The 20948-nt window shown below is 46.3% G+C and overlaps 2 protein-coding genes across 3 annotated transcripts in view; one reads left to right on the forward strand and one right to left on the reverse strand.

Moving 5' to 3' along the window:
- Positions 1–1119: 1119 nt before the first annotated feature.
- The window catches only part of RHOBTB3 (Rho related BTB domain containing 3), a 79435-nt gene continuing 59606 nt past the window's right edge, over positions 1120–20948 (reverse strand). The window contains exon 12 of the mRNA XM_081133349.1: positions 1120–1307. Coding sequence (XP_080989475.1) covers positions 1135–1307 — 173 coding nt within the window. The 3' untranslated portion in view covers positions 1120–1134. The remainder of the gene's footprint in view (positions 1308–20948) is intronic.
- Positions 12211–20687, forward strand: GLRX (glutaredoxin). 2 transcript variants are annotated; one of them, XM_081133365.1, is made up of 3 exons: positions 12211–12508; positions 16886–17005; positions 18607–20687. In XM_081133365.1, the coding sequence occupies exons 1-2, from the start codon at positions 12215–12217 to the stop codon at positions 16997–16999; spliced, it is 408 nt and encodes a 135-aa protein (XP_080989491.1). In that variant the 5' UTR covers positions 12211–12214; the 3' UTR covers positions 17000–17005; positions 18607–20687. The 2 variants fall into 2 exon arrangements, with proteins under 2 accessions (XP_080989491.1, XP_080989490.1); XM_081133364.1 differs by having other exon boundaries at positions 12213–12508; positions 18602–20687.

Consider the following 20948-nt stretch of genomic DNA (forward strand, 5'->3'; position numbering starts at 1 on the left):
GCTGGGGACCCCCTTGTCTGCCCAGCAACGCTGCTCTCTGGGCTCACCACATGATGCATACCTGATGTCTCCGTGGGCTGGAGAGCAGCTAAGTGACAGAAAGTATTAGCTAAGCTGGCCTGCCCATCACTGATGTGTTCATTAACGTTTATTTGCAGTAAGCCACAAACTTGGACAGAGCACTTGTGGGGAGCGTTGTTGGGTAAACTGGCTTCCAGGAGCCACTGACTCAGGAAGTACCACAGGCTTGGGGCTGGCCAAGTCCCCAGGGCCATATTTTGAGCTGGTTGCCAGCTACTTTCCCACGGGCCCTAGGGTATCAGCCTTTTTTGTTTTTCTGTCTATGCTGTTTTCTGGGAGCTCCTCTATTCCTAATGTTGGCTAGGCCTAGGACATGTCTGTCCAGCTATACTTGACACTCTTGAAAATGAGGAGCATTCTTTTCATTAGAACCGGAGATACACTGAGGACTGGAAAACTTCAGGTTCAGAAATCTTACAGTTCTCTTATGGTCACTATTCCTGATCATTCCCAGTCTCAGGTTCCTAACCATAGGGATCCTTGATGACATTCCTGTCTCCTCTTACTCATGGAGTGAAACTCCCAGAATCTCACCCACCCTGTGACCAAGCAACACCACCCACCATTTACGATCACTCACTCTGGGCCAGGCACTATGGAAAACACCTTAGTGTATTATCTCATGTAATCGTCACCTCTGCCCTGAGGGTGCTTCCAATACCATCCAATCTAATGCCACCCACCAAAGAGGAAACTGGGGGCTGGAGTGATGAAGTCATTGGCCTGATGTCACATGGCCAGTCATTGGTGACTGAGGGACCGGAACCAGGCCTGCTTGACACTGAAGCTGTGCTTTTAACTACCACGCACTGTCCTCTGTGGACCTCTGCTTCCAGCAGGGAAGCCTGCAGGCGCAAAATGACAAGAACAAACAAGGGTGCGGCAGAGGACCACTCAGGAGCCCCCAAGGACACAGGAAGGCCAGCGCACCTCCGATGACCCCAGGGCTGAGCGATTTCAAAATAACAACACGCACCTCCAACCAACATACACATAGGGGTTTTCTTCATGTGTTACCCCCAGTGGTACCTAACCAGAAGAATCACCTCTATGTTACGTAGTTGAGTGTTTCTCAGTTTGTTTCATCCATGTACCCTCTGGTAAGTACAAAATTCTTACTACCACCATCCCAGACTGTGGTTTGGTCCCCGTGGTTTCTTCTCTCCCAATCTGCCTTTTGCGTTTCTCCATCTCACCAGTCAATGGATTTTGCAGAGCTTCGCTTCCTGTAGTTTGAATTACAAAAGAAACTCCTTTTTATTTTCCATGTATAAAATTATTGTGTAATATTGAGTATGATTTTCAGAATACACCCAAACATTTTTAAAATATTCAACACCTGGGCTGGCATGGACCCCAGCCAATCAGAACATGGCTGGTCCTTACAGCCTGCTGGGGAATACCAGCAGAACATCAGCCCTGCACGTTCCCCAGCCGGGAGCCCCGCAGCACTTCCCGAGGGCGCCTCTCCCACCTCCACAGCTGAGAGTGAATGAAGTAGGTCTTAGTGTTCCTGCTGTTACTACAGAGCTCCACTAGGTAAGGAAGAAACAAAAATGGAAACTATGTAATTCTCTTTTGCTTGTCTTTTACACAAGCCTTCCTTCCTAACCAAATTCTTCTTGTACAAGGGATGGAATTATCAAAGGTGAGCCAGGTGTGTTACTGTGTGTCAGAATGAGGCCCTACAGTCCATCAAGTTGCTCTCAGGTGGCACCCCCCTCCTGCTCATCTCAGTATTCAACTATTAAGAAGCTCAGCAGGTATCTGTACATCAGCAACCCACTTATTCCTACCAAAGGAATTCCCATTTGCTTTTTAGGTCATGAGGAAATGAAGTGCTCGGTTTCATAATCCCTGAACATCGACGAGTCCTGGAAGAAAAAGCCAAGACCCAAACATGAACATTTCTGCTCTTGCCTGGGCGAGGAGTACCAGGCAGGAAACCAACGCCTTGCTCTTGTGGAACAGGGCACACAGCGGGGAGCCTCAGGTGATGTTAAAAGCGAGGTACACTGCTCAGCCCAGCAAAATAGCAGCAGGGCTCCAAAGAGATGGAGCCAGAGTCAGGAGGAAGGTAAAAGTGTCAGGGACACCGTGCCATCTCTGGAAGGACTTTGAAGTTCATGCAAAACACCCTCTGTTGATAACCAGAAATAACCAGAAGTCATTGGAAGGCTGGCAGTTCTGCACTGGAAGATTCAGGAAGAAGAAAACAAGAATAGTGAAACAGATGCCATATTTTTGCTCACAAAAAATAATATATATTCAACTCAAATTTTATGAAAGGCCAATGAGAAAGTGCTGCCAGGAATGTAAAAGTGAGTTGTCTCCAGGAGACCCTGCTACAAGCACATTAGGGGAGGTTAGTCAGGTATTTCTGGGATTCTGAGAAGGGAGAAACCGAACCAGCAGCCCTTGAGGTCTCTAGGATTGCCTCAAATCTCCATTCCTGGGCTGAGGCACCTCAGAGTGCCAATGTTAACAATTCCCTGGCAGTTCATATGTCTCGGTGCCTGACTTCAAGCTCCTGAGTCCCCTCCAGCTAGCTCTGCCACCCCATGGCTCCCCGGGAAAGAGCACGCTCACACCACAAGGACATGCACGGTAGCTGGACTGCTCGACAGGAACAACCCAAACTCCAACAACAGGAGACTGGCTCAACGTGCTACCAGACATTCATAGAACAGAATACTAAGTAGAACTGATAAAGATGAGCTGGAGCTACATATGCTCTAGGCCAATTGTTACCTGAGCAAAGTGATTAGGAAAAAATTACGTAAACAGACATCTTCTTAAATAAAAACATAGTTGCCTGTAGAGAGAGGAACTTGAGGCTTCGGGTCAGGAGTAAGGGGAAGCACATCTTTGTAGAATATCATCTTTTGTAACAATGAGCCAGAGTTACTTTAAAAACATTTCTAATGAGGAAGCAGGGGAGGAGAAGCCACTCAGGAAAGCACTAGGCAACAAGTGTCAACTTCACTGAGGATGTCCTGGAGGAGGCAGACGAGGGCTTTATGTCCACACCTGCAGAAAGCCCAGAGATTTCTGGTCCCCAAATCCCTTTTTAACACCTGCTTCTAGGATCTCTTCTGCCAGCCTTCAGCTCTGCTGTCTTTTTCCACGTGTTCTCTCTCCACACAATTCTACCCCCTCCTTTAAAGCCCCTGGCTGGAAACTCCCTTCCTCAGTGATCTGCCAACAAATTTCTGTGCTTGGTGGGAATCACTCCACTACCTGAGAGTATAAGAATGGCCACATTTCTTAGTGTCTCTGAAGAAAATGCAGTCTGGCTCAGTCCCCAATGTCCCTGCCCCAGTCTTCCTTCGGGGTCATCAAAGAATTCTATAATTCTAAAGTTCCAGGATCCAGGCACACTGGGCAGGGTCTTGGGTGCATCATAGTTGTCATCCCATCTCCCCGCTCATGACCGGGCCCTGGCTTCACCTGCAGGCTTCTCTGGGAACCTCGATCTCTGCCAGACCAGCCAGGCCCAGGGCTCTTTCCCTCGGCTCCCAGGTCCTGAGACTCAGTGCTTACCCTCAGGTCTCCATCACCTCCTTCACTCACCTCACCACAGGTGTTTCACAGCTCGGGGTGCTGGATAATGAGAGGCACACAGGTCCCCACTACTCAAGACCTGTCCCCCTCTCTCTGCTATTGGAGCCAGGACATTCCCTTCTTCCCCTCGAAACCCACTTCCCATGCCCTACTCTCTCTAACTCCTCCTCATATTTCAAAATTAGTGTTTCCATTCTAAAGTGCAAAAAAACAGAACACTAACCCTTCCCCATTCCGGACAAGGGGACCCAGGACTCAGAATATAAAGGCCTGTTCGTCTTTTCTGTGCAAGGAAGTTTCCTACACCACAAAAAACTCCACACAGGGATTATCAACCCACTCTCATCACACCCTCCTCTCAATAAATACTTGTGCTTTATAAGGAGGACATACATTCCATAGATAAACAAGGAGACTTTCAAAGGGAGGCCAGGGGCCTGCTTACTCAGGCACCTGAGCCCCAGTTTTGTGGACTCAGTGTCACAGGAGAGTAACTTCCACAGTAAAATGGCACCTCCCAGGGTCAGTGAGCTTCCCCAGGTTGGCCGGTGAGTCTGAGCACAAAGGGAATTTCCTGCCTCCTGGCAAGAGCGGAGAGAACATCTCCGGTGGGTCTTCCTAAGGTCTTTGGCGGGAGCATGAACCAAGGGGTTCCGATTCAGTGAGTCCAGGGTGAGGCCCAGGCAGGTATTTTTAAAGCTTCCCAGGGACATCTCATGTGCAGACAGAATTGAAAGCTGATCAGATGTAGGCCTAAGGCTTTACATTTCACCAGAGCTATAGGCTCGTTTCCCAGCCCCAATCTCTACTCTCCACAGTGTGTCTTCAGAAAAACACCCTCTGTGTGTTCTCCGAGTTTTCAGACCACACACAGGTAGATGCTGGTGTCCCCTTCTCGTGCCAGAGCCCTTCCTCCTCCTGGGTCCCCCTTGTGATGTTCTGGATGTTGGAAGGAGAGCTTCCTCCCCCCCCCGACTCATCCTTAGGCATCAGAGAGAGGAAAGCTGAGCAGAGGGGGCTCAGCTTGGGAGAGCAGCAGAGCAATGAAAGCAGAAGGAAAGCAGAACATTGGTGGTCCAGGGTTTCTACAGCTGTGTGGTGCACCCCCTCTCACAGCTGACAGGGCCCGGACCCCCAGTTCCATGTTGCACCCCTCAGCAATGGTGATAGGCATGAAGTGAACTTCATCTCTCTCCCCTCCCCACACTGGATTCACTAGCTCCAGCTCAGCATCTGCCTTTCCCCTACTGAGACATGACTGACTTTGCTCAGAGCAGTGAAGCCCAGGAAGGGCTCGTGGTCTGTGGGGCTGGTTGGGAATGGAAATTCACTCAGGAACAGGCTGGTCCCACGGTTGGCCCCCAGATCACCCCTAATGAGCATTCTCTGCACCAATGTCTCTACTACTGTGCTTGGAAAGGCGCCTCTTCCCTGAACTTTGGTGGGGAATTCAGAGACTGACATTAGCTCTCCGCAGTCCTCAGCGGCCCTGTGCCTGAGCAGCCTCAGGAGTCCAGTCAGAGTCAGGCAGTGCTCACCTGAGACACAAAGGCCCTCGAAGGCTGGGTCGCTAAGAGATTCCACCGGCTGCTGTTGTTTCACCCCTAGGAGCAGCTGCTCTGCAGAATCTTAATGTGAGCCAAGATTCAGATGTTTCTTCCTCTGGGATGACAGCTTCATTCTCAGAAAATACACTCGGTTTCTGACCATCTGCTGTTTCCTTCATATGCAGACTGTCCTTGGCTGCCACCTGTCTCTACATGTTGCTCTCACTGCAAGGCCCATGACAACTTCATGCTCTGGCACTCAGGCACCTATCACCAGCCACAGGGTGGAACCCACCTTCTCCAGAAAGACTTCAACTTTTTAGTAATTCAGAGTCCAAAGGGGAAGCCCTCAAATTCCATATTCCACTGAAAATTGTAAAGATATCTCTCTTCAGCAGCCTCAATAAGGCTGTCATTGGTTTCACCTCCTCATTGCCAAGGAGCTGCTGGGGGCTTATAATTTCTTGAAATGAACTTTCCAGCTCATTCTCTTCACAGTTCTAAAGTGGTCTCCAGATCTGCAGAAGTGAGGCCTGGGGCCTGGTGTGGGTGCCAAACTTTCTGCTCCCTCTCTCTTACAATGCTAGGTGGGCCAGCTCCCAGCATGGTTGTGATGACAACCCAGGTGTGTCAGCTCATGTCTGTATCCCCACCTTTTCTGGTCCTCTAATTTCACAGGAGGCTATCAAGAGTTGATCACATAGTTTTCATTTGTGGTCTTCATTATTTCTTTTTTTCTTACATAAATAATACATGGATATATTTTTATTGTACAAATTTCAAATAGTATAGAAGTCTACAGAGCAAAGCTGCAAATCTATCATCCCTCTCATAGCCACTCTCCCCCTCAGAGGCCACACTTGCTACAGTTTGCTGTGTAACTCCCAGCCACAGGATTTTACATCATACACAGTACATGGATCTATGCACATATCTCATTTTTTATTTCTCATTTTAAAATACATAGATGTTAATTTGCAACTTTTAAAAGTTGGTGTTTTTTACTTTGAAATCTTTAATGTTAAGGTATCTATTTACCTATATGAGACACATATTTATCTCAGATAGATAGATATTCACTCAATATAATACTCTTATACCCATACCCTACATTTTTATATTCATACAAAAGAGTTTGTTCTATACACATGATTTTACACTTCTTTTTTTTTTAGACCCTAGAAAACTCAGCACATTCTTATCTCTCTTGTTATTATTAACAACCATGTCCTCTTTCATCATTTGGATATCCAAAAGGTCATTGATTGGCTGCCTCCTGCACGCCCCCAACTAGAGATCAAGCCCACAGCCCAGGCATGTGCCCTGAAGGGGAATCAAACCACAATCTCCTGGATCCTAGCTTGTTGCTCAACAGCTGAGCCACGCCCGGCCGGGTTTCTTTCTGTTTTACCTCAGGCACTTTGGACAAGTCATTCCAGATGACAGCTGCACACATACCTGCCCACTGGTTGTCTGTGGGTGGAATAAGTTGTCCTTTCCATCAAAGCTGTCCTGCTCCCAAGTGAATCATTTCCTTCGAGCACTTCAGCTCATGTGTGAGGAAATTTTTTCACAATCAGCTGCTCAAAAAAGTAGCTCCCACTTGTGCTTGAGGCACACTGCACACCCAACAATCCAGAAATATTAATGCTCTGACGTGCATGGTAACTAATTGACCCCGGTGGTTTACTCCCCTCCAGTACCACCTCCCTGGTCACACAGACCTTGTTTAGCTACAGGGTCATTGCAGCCAAAGTAAAGTTGTGTTTCCCAAGAAAACCTTGAAATAGCTTTATTTGTTTTAACTATTAGTGTTTTGTTCCAGCACTTCCATCACTGCTGCTCATACTTGGTCACGCAGCCAAGCAGCCCCCAAGTGCTTGCTTAGGAGCCTGCATTGCCGGTCATTGAGCATAACTTTTTTATTGTTGTTTTTTAATACCTACCACTGAACCTGCTTTTCATCTTAATTTTGACACAAACCCCTCCGCCTTCTGCTCTTTCATCTTCTGCTGGCTTCATCTGCCTCCTCCCCAGCCTTCAGCCATGTGTCAGAGTCTACAGTCCCTTGTCTCTTGGGCTCTCTCTGTAGTCACCTGACTTGTCCTCCTCAGCCCCAGAAGTTCCTGCCCACGTGTCCCCACCGCCCCAGCACTCCCTGTGACGATGTTCTCCTTCTCTCCAAGGTCAACCCACTGCCTGACCCTCTGTCCCCTACCCTTGGCTCTCTGGGACCTCACTCCATCAAGCATCCTCTCTCACTCATATTTTCCCCCTTCAAATGGTTGCTACCCTTGCAAAAAAAAAAGTGCTCAAGCTCCCTCATACTACAGATTCTTTTTCTCAACCCTGCTATTTCCTTAAGCGATTGCCCTATCAGGTCCCATTCTCCTGCCAAAGATCTTTAAAGGCTAATCTGCACTGGTCTTCTCCACCTCCTTATGGCCCCATCACTACTTTAAATGAGTAAAAAATTATTAAACGTAAAACTCATACACGCACATGATAAAAATTCACTGAAGAAAGTACAACACAGAAACTTAAAACCTCTTCCTGGGAGGGAGAGATGAGTAAGTAGGCCCAGAGGATCCTCATGGCAGCTACTGTGTAGAGAGGCACGTTTGTCCAAACCCAGAGAATGGACACCATCAAGAGAGAACCTTACAGTCAACTGTAGACTTTGGATGATTAGGATATGTCATTGTAGGTTCGCCAATTATAACAAGTGTGCTCTCGTCTTGCTGGCCCAGACAATTCAGGTATCAAGCACACACAGTGTGCTTAGGTAGGGAGACCCTGCCCTTGGGGTGAACGTGTGAACCAGGTCTAGAGCAGGAAATATACGAGAAGACTGTCAGGGAAAAAGCATGGCGGGAGGAACACCCTGCCTGTGCCAGCCTCTGCCTACTTACTGCCTTACGACACAGTTGTTTGGGGACAGATGCTCAGACCGGTTGCAGCCAACCTCCAATCATGAGGGAGGGCCAGGAGAATCTCAGACACTCACCCAAGCCCTGGAACACTGAGTCTCTGAGCCAACTTCCCAGCTCCGACTTCCTGACAGCCAAGAAAAACAAGCCCCCCTAATCAAAACCAGTTACTTTCTACCTAAAATATTTGAATCGATAAATGTGATTAGAGGCCTGGGCTACAAAAACTGAAGTATTATATTCTGCTTGTTCTCATGATGCTCTGAAATGTAAATCTACATGCTTTCCCTCAAAACACCCTAAGACCCCTCAGAGAGAATCCAATCACAGCCCCAGGGGGGATCCTTAACCCTCCTTCTATCCCCAACCAGACCTATCCCAAAGGAGACTGGTGTGATGCCCTGTAGGATCTTCTACCTTGTCACCAAGGGTCAGGAAAAGGGAGCATATGTCACTTTCTTTTTGATAAAGAAATTCCTAATAAAGACATTCTTAATACATTCAAACTAAATAAAGGGCTTAGTTTGGTTTGCCTGATGTGATTAGGTGAAGGAGAGAAAGGGAATAGGGGTTATTGCCTCCCATGAAGCCAATAGCAAGAGTAGGATCTACGAGTGATAAAACACCTAGAAAGCTCAAGGATACAGTCTTGAACTTAAATTACAGCAAGAAACCTCATTGGGACCCAGGGACTTTCCGGTCACCAGTATTAGTAGGTGATATGCCATAAATAAACCGAGCCTGGATCTTAGGAAAGGTGGTAACAAAAGAGAACTTCCAAATACACGGTGGAACTCATTGAAAAGCAGCCTCCACTCCCAACCTTGGTTGAACTTTGCTGTGAGGATGGGAGATGATGTATGTAAAGATCTTGGCCCTGAGCCTGGCACTCAGTAGGTACAGAGCAAATGGTAGCTGTCGGTGTCACTGGGTTCAGCGCTGAGCTCTCCCGCAGAGGTGGAAAGTGAGGAAACAGTCTGACCAGAGGGACTACACTTGGAGTCACAGTCCAAAGTCCTCTGTGGTCGAATCTGGAGTTAGAATCTACAGTTGGGTTTGGGTTGGTCCTCTATGGTCAAATCTAGAGAGGCCCATAAAGGGAATCAAACAGGATCAGACTGAATTGGACAGAGCCACCAACCAGCATCTTCATGAAGGCTGCTGGCAACACGGCTCATTCACCTACAGCAGCCTATTGAAAGGGCCAAAGTGGCTAAGATCAGTTTAGAAAGTCCCTAATTCATCCAACGTTTAACTGTACATCTGTTCATGCTTTAAATATACCTGCGATCGCTCCTCAAAAGTCCTCACCCTGTAGCTTGGTAAAGGATTCCCATCACCTGCCTGCTCTCCAGGGATCTCTCTCCACTCCCCCCAGCTCACCCCCCAGTGCTCTGTCCACACTCAGCTACACTCAGCACCACCGCTTATGTCGTTCTTGCTTTTCCTGCTCCTCTGCCTGCAGTGCCCTCCCCTGCTCTGTAAACTCACAAACATGTCACCTCTCAAGGTTCGGTCTAGCTCACCTTTGTCAGCCTTTCCCTAACTACCCTCCGGACAGAAGTGACCACTCTCTTTTGGTTACCCTGGTGCCCATACATACTTCTGTTATACCGCCTAGAATGCTTAACACCTCTGTGTCCATTGCCCATGTCTCTACCCCCCACTATAAACTCCTAATGACTGGCTGCATGTGACTGGTCTTTGTGTCTGGAACAGAGCTGTTGATTTATAAGTGTGTGGGGGATGGATGCACGGGTGGATGGACTGGGATCAGTGAGTGTCGGGGCTCTGGTAATACTGGGATGAAAGCCCTTTCCCTGCCCTCAAGGAGCTCCGTATAGATGACAGAAAAGGAATAAAAAAGAACGATGACCTGGGATGAGTTGGGCACAGCATGATGTGTGACCTCAGCTGAGGGGCACCCAGTCCAATGAGAAAAAGAGTTATGTGCTCAGGGGTACTTCCTAGAGCAGTCAGCAGGTGGCCTGGATCCTGGTGCACCAGCACGTCTCTGATGGGCCAGAGCTGTAAACCCTCCCGAGGCCAGCACAGCAGAGTAGTCTACGCTCTGAATTCTCCACTGAGCTGAGGCCACAGCGCTTTCTGAGAAGTGGAGCAGACACCTCCTCTGCCATCTGTTTGTGGCCCATGTCTCACATAATCCCTCATGAAAATGTCTTCTTCAGCTGTGTCCCGTGGCCTTCGGCCCTAAGGCTTTAGACATGACTTCCTAGAGCTGAGCTGTAGGGCAGACAACTGAATTGCCCTACACCCCAGCTTCTGCTCCAGGTACCCAGACCCTCAGGGGACCCTGTGCAAATATTCTTTGGAAGTTTCACTCCACCAGTTTACCAAACATTCCACTCCCACACTCTGAGCCAGGCTGTGTTCCTCATTTTGCCATTTAATTTTAGTAATGATTAGAGCAGCTTCCAGGAGTCAATTTTCTTTCCTTGAGAAATCATGCTATGTTTGGGGTTCCACAGATAGGACAGTCAATGAGAAGTCCAGCTCTGACCCAGGCCACATCTCTCTAAAGTACTCTAGTTTCCATTTAAAACTCACTGGAAGGGGACCAGGCGAGAGTCTGCCTCCTGCTGGCAGGTAATGGGTTTTTGACTTTGTGTAGGAAAGATCTCACAGCACAAGTCCAGGTGAATTTAAGAATGTATTTATTAAATCTGGTGATAGTGAGAGTTTAGGAGAAAGAAAATAAAAATCTCATGTCTGAGATAAGGCTGGGTGTTCCAGAGAGAGCCCCGAGCTGGCATCCTGTGTCTTGAGGGCTTTTGTCTGTCTCAGGCGGAAACCCTAGGGAAGGTCTCAGGGGCAGGTTTCAGCAGAATATTCATCAGCTTTCTAGGTGTGTTTTTTAATATGTTGGAAAATTATTAACTTTTTTCAACATATTAAATATGTTGGGTACATGAGTGTATAGAGGGACTAGGGTCATTTTCTGGTCAGCTTTGCCTCTGTCTTGGATTTATTTGACTCTGATTTTGTTTTGTTTTGTTATTTTTCCCCCTGACTTCACCTGTCCTTGGGTTTGGCTGGCATTCATGGCACAAACTGGGTCTCTGTTATCTATCTCCCTGACCAAGGTGATTCAAGCTATTTACTCTCCGGTTAGGGAGAAGAAGTGTAAACTATTTGCTCTCAAGTGTCTTCAGTTAGGGATGATAAGAAGACGAGATCTGTGATTTACTGGCTGGCTGTAAGTTGCTTGATTTGTTTGGCTCTATTTGTCTAACCAATTGCCTCAGTTTCCTTTTTCCCACTTGTCAAAAAAATTCTCCTGACATCTAACTATCCTGCCTCAAAACTTCCTGGGGAAAAGGATGGTTCACTTTGAAAGGAGCTGGCTATTTTTTAATTTGCTTATTTAACTTACCAAACACAGAGGGAGTCAGAATGGACTTGGAAGAGCAGACTTCAGTTACCTACCAGGGAGCAGGGGCACCCCAGGAAAGAGCATCATCATGTCCAAAGTAGACAACAGCTACTCAGCCCCAACCACTGCTACAAGGGAATACAAGCTGTTTCGTCAGACCTGACTTTGAGAACTGCAAGACCAGATTCTTTTGTGAAATCTTCAGATTTTTAAATGTAAAGTAATTCCATTGAAACACTCACAGCAACAAAAACCCTGTGCAGGCTGAGTTAAAGGCCCTGGAGACAACCTCAAGATCAGTCACAATTTTAGTTTTACTTCTAAAGAGATTTCAATGAGTTCTATTTCTTGAATGATTCTGTTTGCATGCTCACTCGTTTTCAAAACCATCTCTCCCAGAGGGCAAACAAAGATTTTGCTCCAGGAGGTCACTGCCTTCTCAGTGCCCTCCCTGGAGCTGGTCTGTGTGCTTTGGGATTCCCCGGAGAGTGTTCTGACCCTGCTTTCTGCCAAAGGGCAGGCGCTTCTACAAGAGCTGAGGACAACAAAGACACCCTGAGCACAGCTACTGATGAGTAAGTGCAAGTATGCATTCATCGCTAGCTGGTGAATCAGCTGAGTGCAATGTCTTTGGGGCGGTCCCTTTAAAAATCGAGCACGCTATCGGGCAAACTCCTCCTCCAGGGAGGTTCCTTTAAATGAGAGCCAGCTGCCTGGGCCTCCGCTCTTACTCGCGAGCAGTACCTGCAGTGGAGGACCGTCCCCAGGAGCAGCAGCCTGTCAGCATGGCTCAGGAGTTCGTGAACTGCAACATCCAGCCTGGGAAGGTGGTGGTGTTCATCAAGCCCACCTGCCCCTACTGCATACAGACCCAAGAGTTCCTCAGACAGTTCTCCTTTAAAGAAGGGGCTTTGAAGTTTGTTGACATCACAGCCACCAAGGACACAGACAAGATTCAAGATTATTTGCAACAGCTCACAGGAGCCAGAACGGTGAATATGGGGTTTTGTTCTAAAGGTTGGGGGAAAGGCTACCCGATTCCCTTTTCTTGTTAGGGCCCTGAAAGGGTAGCCTGTGCCTTTCTCTAGGACACCACTAGGGCTCCGTCACTTAAGGCTCCAGGAGGGCTGTGCGAGGTGGGGGAGGGCGCCTGAGAGAAGACACTGCTCCCTAGATGGGCAGCTGGACGGCAGCCAAGGGTCGTCTTAGAGCCAAAGAAGGGACCTGGCCGACTGTGCTGGGTGTCAGGGTCCGTGGGTTCAGCAGCTGTTAGGGGTGTGAGGTGTTAGCTGGAGTCTTTGTTTTAAGCACGCTGAGAAGTGACAGTTTTCAGCTTGCAGGGCTGGGGGTGGATGGTAGAGTGAAGGGGCCAATAGTGACCTGTACATTTCTGTTGTCCACATGGAAATTGTGTGCACTCTCTGTTTTCACGTGGGCAAGTGGGATTTGCTGCCCTTCAGTCTGTTCTCTAGGATCTCTTTAACCTTAACCTAATTCACCCATTCTTACCTAATTTCTTCCACATCAGACTATGACATTTTATGCCTTAATATATACAAATTTATTTGTCAATTATACTTCAGTAAAGCTGGGAGAGATTATTTTCCATCCAAAAAAAAAAAAATGACCCCCAGGTAATTCCAATTTGCAACAAGTTTGGGGAGCTATGGCCTTCGGCTGTTCTCTAGCAGGAGAAACAAACCCTTCATGCATGCATTCAACTTTTTCCCCCCCATTTCTTTGTAATGCAATGACTTTTTTCCTAGCGGTCTTTTAAGTTTGTTTTTCAATTTAAAAAACTGTTTTTCACAGCTTCCTCCAACAATTCCTTTAGACTTGTGTGCTTTATGATCCCCCAAAACAATGGGTCTGTGTTGGGAGAGACTGAAAACTTGGAAGCAGTTGCTGTCTTATCCTGCACTGGCCTATGGTGCTGTGCATACAGCAAGAGCCCAGAGGGCTTGATTGATTACAGAAATGTATGCCTTCAATCAGGCCATGTACTTGGAGAAACCTGTTTAGGTTTTGCTGTAGCCACATCTCTCGGATCGGTGCTTTCATTTAATCAGTCTCTAAAACTCTTCTAATGTAGAGTCGAGTTTCTGACCTCTGTCATTTTCCTTCTCTCTGAAACTTCTTTAAACATTCCTTGAGAGGCAGGTGTACTCACAACAAATCCCCTCAATTTTCATTGGTGTGAAAAAGTATTTCTCCTTTCCTTTTGAAGGGTAATGTTGCTGGATACAACAAATATTTTAAAGCACGTACTACATACTAGGCACTTTTCTGGCCACTGGAAACACCTTCATGAACAGAACTAACAAAAACTCCTGCCTTTGTGGAACTTACATTCTAGTAAATCCATTAAATAAAATAGTATGTTGGGAGGTGATACGTGATGTGTGCTGTGGAGAAAAACAGCAAGGGAGGAAAGGGAGGTAGGCAGCAGGCAGGAAGGTACAGCTTTAAATGGAGCCACCAGGCTTCACTGATTTGACTAGGTCTCTAAAGGAGGCGAGGGAGCAAGGATCACAGAAATTTAGGAGTAAGTGGTTCAGGCCGGGGGAATACCAAGTGCAAAGGTCCTACCTAGGCCAAAAGTGCACCTGATAGGAGTCCTGTGTGGCTGGGCCGTTGGAAGCTCCTAAGGCAGTAGGAGGAGCTGAGGTCTGGGAGACAGTGGGGTACAGGCTGGGAAGGCCTTTCAAGCTATCATAGGACTGTGGCTGGTGATGGGAGATGAGCAGAGGAGTCACCTGGCCCGCCTTAGTTTGGAAAGGATCACTCTGGCGGCTGTGGGGAAAAGAGATTGTAGGAGGCCAGGTTGGAGGTTGAAACAGACATCTGGAGGCTATAGCTTTAATTCAGATGAGGAACGATGGTGGCTTGTACCAGGGACTAGCCAAGGAGGTGGTGAGGAGCGTTGAAAAGTAGCTTTGAGTAGCCACATCCGAGCACCCTTACAGCACAGACGATGCCATCTAGCTGAGGCTGGGGACTGGAGAAACACTGCAGGAGAGTCAGGGCCCCAACTGTACCAAGCTTGTTTGGGGTGGGAATTCTCATTCTGCTTCTTGGCAGTAACAGGCTCTCACATTCCTCAGAAAAGGGGGATGGGGCCAGGAGGGGCAGGCACTGAGGGTGCAGGTTCTCTTCCTTCCTGTGCTGAATCAGTTTCCTGTTTCGCCAACACTGGCAAGTGCAGCCTGTGATTCAGCTCCCTGTGGAGGTGGTGGTTACTGGTGGCTTGAAGGTGGTTTGGGGCTGTAGAGAGGGTGGATGTAAGGGCCAAGGGGCCTTTCAGCTCTTGGGCAAGCAGCTTCCTTGCCAGATGGTACACGCCAAGCTCCATCCTGGAGTCAGCCTAAGCGATCAGATTTCCGGCCTGTCTCAGGCATCTGGGGGCTGCTGTAGGCCTGTGGGATTTCGAAGCCTGTCACCCGGGAGGAATGAACAGCTGCTCAGTGTCAACCAGTCGTTTGCAAACATGATCCCTGGAGCAGCAACATCAGCATCACAGGGAACTTATAAAAAATGCAAATTCTCGGGCCCCAACCCAGATCTCCTGTATCAGAAATTTGGGGGGCGAGGAGGAGGTGTAGAAATCTATGTTTTAACAGGCCCATTGGCAGTTCTGGTGCACATCCCACTGTCTAAAAAGAGGACTCCTGGTTTCTCAGGTCTCCTGCTAACTTAGCTCACACCCTCATGGCCAACACCCCGGTCAAAGGTAAGAGATGTGGCAAGCTGTAGGAGTGGTGACCACTGCTGAACTCTTTTCAAAAAGACTGAAATTCTAGAATGACTACATCTCTTCCTTATACAATATAAAAGTCAGGTGATTTTTATTTCATTAGGCACTGCCTTCCACAGGAGTTCTGCAATATAATTATATTAGAACTACATTAGGATTCTGTTCCAATTAATGTTACAACTGACCACAGCCAAGTATTCTTAGGGAGACAGGCCAAAAGACCCCAACAATTTGTGGGGGAGGCTTTATTTTCTCTAAAGTAATGGCCAGGACCCAGGGGAAAACTTAGGCTTCTGACCTCAACTTTCTGTGGCCAGTCCTCCTTCAGCCTCATAAAAGCAATGTCGACTCCATGACACTGTCCATTGCAAAGCCCGGCCCATGCCTGCGGTGCCCTGGAGCAGGCGGCACCCTCTCTGACTTAGGAAGGCTGGTGCTGGGCCTTCTCTCTGGAATGCAGCCCTGAGTGCTCTTTCCCACTCTTGACACAGGCAACATCTGTGAACTTCTTTTTAAAATTCTGGCCTTAATTTTTAAAGCCCACTTCCACCCAGACCCCTTCTTAATAAAAATAATGTAGGGTCTTACCCGAAATAATTCAGCCCCTTTTCTCATCTCTCTCACATTTTAGAAAATTTACTTGAGTTATTATGGCTTCTGAGGAAAGCCGAAAGCTTTGAAAATACTCTTAACCGCTTCCTGTCTTTCGCCTCTCGTGGGGTGTTCTGAGTGTTCAGGAAGACGACCTGCCTGCCTCTGACCACACAGGTGGCTGGTACTGTGCTTGTTGCTTCACGCCCAGCCTTTCTGTAGTGCCCTTGGCCTGGAAGTTGTCTGGGCCACTTCTTCCTCCTTCAGGATTCCAAGAGCCCCCTGGAGTTCTAGAATGTGCCTGTACCTAGCAGCAGGGAGGGAGCCTGCATGTGACTGGGGGTGAACGAACTCATCAGGTGTAATGACTGCGTCAGCCTGGCTTGCCTGGGGTGACCCACCCTTGCAGGTGTGAAACTAAAAGCAGAGGAATGGCCTTGCTCCCAGGGTGGCAGCACTCAAACATCCTAGGATGGGCCAGGAACTGAAGGAGACTCACAGCACCACCCCTTCCCCAGCTGAGGACAGAGCTCACAAAGGAGAGAGAGGACTCTAATAAATGCTGGACCTAAAAATCAGGGACGGAGACCTAATGCAAATACTTTCCCTGCTGTATTTAGAAACAAACTCCTTCCTGGTTGCCATGGCTCACTTTAAGGTCTCAGGCGTGGTCCCAGCTGCACAGAAACCAGAACTCAATCAGGGTGGTCTAGCTGCAGTCAGCCAAAACTCTCTTCCTGAAACGTGTTTTGGTAGAGTGAAAATTTTAAATATCTTTGACAAATTAGACAATCTCATGCGCAGTGCACTCAATCTGAAAGACATCTTGGCTTAAAAATGTTCTTTAATGGATAATTTTATGCTTAGAATAAAGTTTTGACCTGTAAGAATATACATGAGCAGATTGTAAAGTGATTTGAAAAGCTTGGATCATGGGCAATGTTTAGAGAAAGGATAAACTGTCATTCTCTCTAAGCTAATAATTTAGTTCCTTAAATGTCCTGGCTTGTTTGCTTTTTTTTAGGTACCTCGAGTCTTTATTGGTAAAGAGTGTATAGGTGGATGCACTGATCTAATAAATATGCATGAAAAAGGGGAACTGTTGGTGCGCCTAAAGCAAATTGGAGCTCTACAGTAATTACAGGTGAGTGACGGGTGGGATGCTGGGCCAGGAACACTGGGAGACAGTGGAATTCTACTGCCATGTTTTATCACAATCTAGGAAGGCACTCTGGCTAGGGGAAGGATGTTTTGGAGTGATCTGAGGAACTGTAATGTTATTTATGAACTTCCCTTTTTACAAAGGGATTGTGTCAATGGAAGAAATCCTTTCACGCAACCTTCATTTTACAAATATTTATTGAGCATTTACTATGTGCCAAACACTGTACTTGGCACTGGGAACATAGTGATGAACAAAAAGATAACATGAAAGTTATATTCTAGAGAGGTGGACAGAACAGAAATAAGTAAATAATTCCTGAATCAAATGAAGAGACCAATGTGATAGAACATGGCAGGGGGTGGGGAGCAAATTTAGCTAATTGGTGAGGGAAGGCCTTTCTCAGAGGGGCTGGTTGAACTGAGATCTTGCAACAGTCATGTAAAGATGAAGCAGAAGGGCTTTTTAGATGAGAAAATAGCAAGTGCAAAGGCCCTGAGATGACTAGTATAGAAAATTCAAGAATCAGAAAGCAAAGAAGAGCAGACTGAGTAGAATACAATGAGAAGGAAGAATAGTAACAAATGTGGGCAGGGGCCAGAGCTCACAGGCCCTAGTAAGCAATTAGATTATAATTAGTGAAATGCGAAATCAAGGTATTTTTGCTTCACCCATGTTCACAATGCAACTCAATTTCAATCTAATAGGCTTCCCAAACAGCAAAACAGAGTTACTAAAATGGTAACCTAAAGGGTGTCCTTGGCTGAATGGGAAACCATAGGGCGATGAACTCTTCAGAAAGGAACCAGGGTACTTTTGGGATCTGACCAGCTCCCTTCTCCCTCGGCTCTTCTTAGTGCTAGCTAGCTTCTAGCTAGGCCAATTCCACAGACTCATACACAGAGAGACTCAGTGGTGGTTTTTTAGTCAAAGGAGATATTTATGGTTCTTAAGCCAAAATGTTTTTTGAGGGGTACTTATTGCCCAATAATTAATGACTTACCCTTGAGCAGTGAGTATATATGATTTGTGGTGGTTACTCAAAATAGCAACAGAAGTAAAAAAAAAAAAAAAAAAGTTCTGAAAAAATGCAACTGAGTCCTTTGAAATAAAAATCAATATTATAAACCTTCTAGTCACAACTCTATGACATCATCGCAGCAGGTGAACAGTATGTGTGTCTGTGTTAGCTTTCTGGCCTCACCCATGTACTAAAGCACTCTAAACTCAATTGTGATGCCAAATGTTTTCTATTCTAGAACCCTTTTTTGTTGTTTTTTTTAAAAAGCAGTTTAGGCTTGGATTGAGAATGGAAGAATAGAAGAAAATAATGACTTTCCTGGGAATATGGGAAATATCATTTCCCCAACGATTCAAGTCCCCTATATTCATAAGGCCTCTTTATTTGCATTGTCCTTTAGCATTATATGCTCTTAGTACTTTACTGACAGCTGTTTCTCAAGGCCATCTGTAACAGATTGTGTTTAAATAACAAGAATAAGTGTTCTGGTGATGAAAGGGAGTTGAGGGGAATTTACGTTTCCAAGAAAATGTAATTCTTCATATTTTTCCTGGCAGAGCAGACCACAGGCTGCTATCTCCCTTGAGAGCTGGATGACATTGCGAATGATGGCGGCGCTTCCTGGTGGATGGATGTGGGGCTACCTTTACGCAGCTACAGCAACTGTTTACTTAATATTCTGATCTATCTAAACCAAAAAATGGGTGGGGGGAGTTCTCGGCAAAATCAGGCTTTTCTTCTCTTGACTCTATTAAAAGTGGACCTACTTGCCACAAACCACAGGTCTGAGAAGGTTGATGGACATCTTGGGTTTCTTCCAGATTGGCCCTTGGGTTCCAATAGACCCTGACAAGTTATGGCTCAGGATTTCCTCAATGACCCCCAAAATTCTCTTTTTCACGTGGTTCTTTCTAACTGTTCTTCATGTGCCAGGACTCCTCTATATCTTAAGCCAGTGTTTCCCAGCCTAGTTTATCCCAGGCCCCCTACGATGAATTGATAGTTAGTTTTATGCTACTGACTAAAAATTTTGTTAAATTTGAATTTATAGAGGTTGTATTATGAAATCAATAGGTATTTTGAATGTGCTTTTTCAAACTACCTGTGTCTCCCCTATCCTATCTTGAGAATCATTGCTCTAAAGCAGTGTTTTTAACTTTGGAAACACACATAGCTCATAGGAAATGCTCAACAGTTCTGGGAAGGGCCTGAGGATCGAATTTGAGAAACACCACATGAAAAGTTAAGCACAGTGGGCCTTGACTTGGTGCTATAGGGCTCAGAGGTGCACGAGCAGATGCTGTGATCATGTGGCAACACTGTAAAGGGAGATGATCGTCCAGGTACACCTGAACAAGGGTGTATTGATTTGTTTAGATTATGAACAAAAGTTAAACACAAATTCAAAACATTATCATAAAAAACTTGCAAACCCCTCCCTCAAGAATGTCTGTGAAAGTAGCCAAATTTGAGAAACACTGTCTTAAATGATTTCTCTCCTTTTATTCCTCACTCTACGAAAACTCAAGGACCCCTCATTATGAAGTTTGTTCTAGAATTGCAAGATTAAGTTAATTTCCTTTTGCAGTCTCTAGTGTGAAAGGTTAATTTCTTCTGTAATAAAGAAGCAATCCTAGATGACAGTGATTTTTTTGGTTCGACTCTTTTCTATGCTCTCAGGTCCTTAAGAAATGATCTGAATGTGAACACATCAATTTGAAGCTCTATCCATGTTTGTCCCCTGTCATTATGAATAAAGGCACATGCTATTGCCCTTCACTGAGAACAAATGGTTGATGTGATTTTTTAAATTTCATATTGAAATGACAATTTGAAAATAATATGTCAGCACAAGCCTATTGAATAATGTTTAGGGTTCAATAATATACATTTTTTTCATTTCACATTCCATGTTTCCATTTCGCACCTAATACCCTTGGGCTTTTGGCTTCCCTTCCCTTCCCTGTGGGCCCTGGCCACTCCCTTCAAGCAGACTGAGGTTACACACTGTGCAACACTACGAATGCCACCCCCTGGAGTGTACTGGGGACCGCCAACCTGCACAGTCCCTGATCCACTCCAGACCACTCACCTCCACTTTCACACCTCTGTGTCCTGCTTATTGTGTTTCTCTCCTTTGCTCTACTTTTAAATCCCTTCTTCAAGCCCCGACTTACAATCTCCCCTGTACCTACCCTCTCTTCTCACTGATTTTTGACTAAAAATCGCCACTGCTCCCTCTTTTATAATCCGAAAGCACTCTGCATCTGGGTACTTTACAGCTCTCTCATCAGGATGTATTGTAGTTGATCATCTGTACTGGTCTCTTGTCAGATTCAGAAATACCTTACCCAAGGGCAAGAGCTGGGCTTTAACATCTTTGTATGCCCAGTTCCTAGCACAGAAGTTCTACCTTATCAGAGCAATAACTGCAAATGATTTACCATGTCAATAAATACTCAGCCTTTCCTCCTCGGCCCCTCCCAACCCCAATCCTTGCCACACATTTATCAATTTCATGGATATTTAAGCCAATTTAAAAGTGTTGTAAAATGTATTAAACATATAAGAATGCAAACAGGAAGAGTTCTGTTTAACACCTGGGTGCCTGCCTTCTTGGTTAAGAAATAAAGCAACTATTTAACAGTGATTCTAAAGTACTGATAAAGTACTTCAGAGGCCCGCCCATGTGCTCCTCCCCAACGAACCCTTTCCTCCCTCCGCAGAGGAACCTAGCTCATTTCCGCTGTAATCACTCTGATACTTTATAGTTTCACTCCCTGCCATACCCCTAAGCAACACATTTTAGTTTTGAAAAGCCATGCCAAACACCAACCTAGCTGTGTGAGAAAAGGGCAATATAACAATCAGATGAACGACCCCAAGAGAAGATAAGCTGAACAG

Source organism: Miniopterus schreibersii (genome assembly GCF_964146895.1).
Source record: "Miniopterus schreibersii genome assembly, chromosome: 3".
Lineage (NCBI taxonomy): Eukaryota > Metazoa > Chordata > Mammalia > Chiroptera > Miniopteridae > Miniopterus > Miniopterus schreibersii.

What these genes read in the sequence shown, in the direction of transcription:
- GLRX (XM_081133365.1), top strand. Translation starts at nt 12,215, where the DNA reads ATGAGAGCCAGCTGCCTGGGCCTCCGCTCTTACTCGCGAGCAGTACCT. An exon ending in AGCTCACAGGAGCCAGAACG is followed by an intron (nt 12,509 to 16,885) that starts GTGAATATGGGG and finishes GCTTTTTTTTAG; the next exon opens with GTACCTCGAGTCTTTATTGG.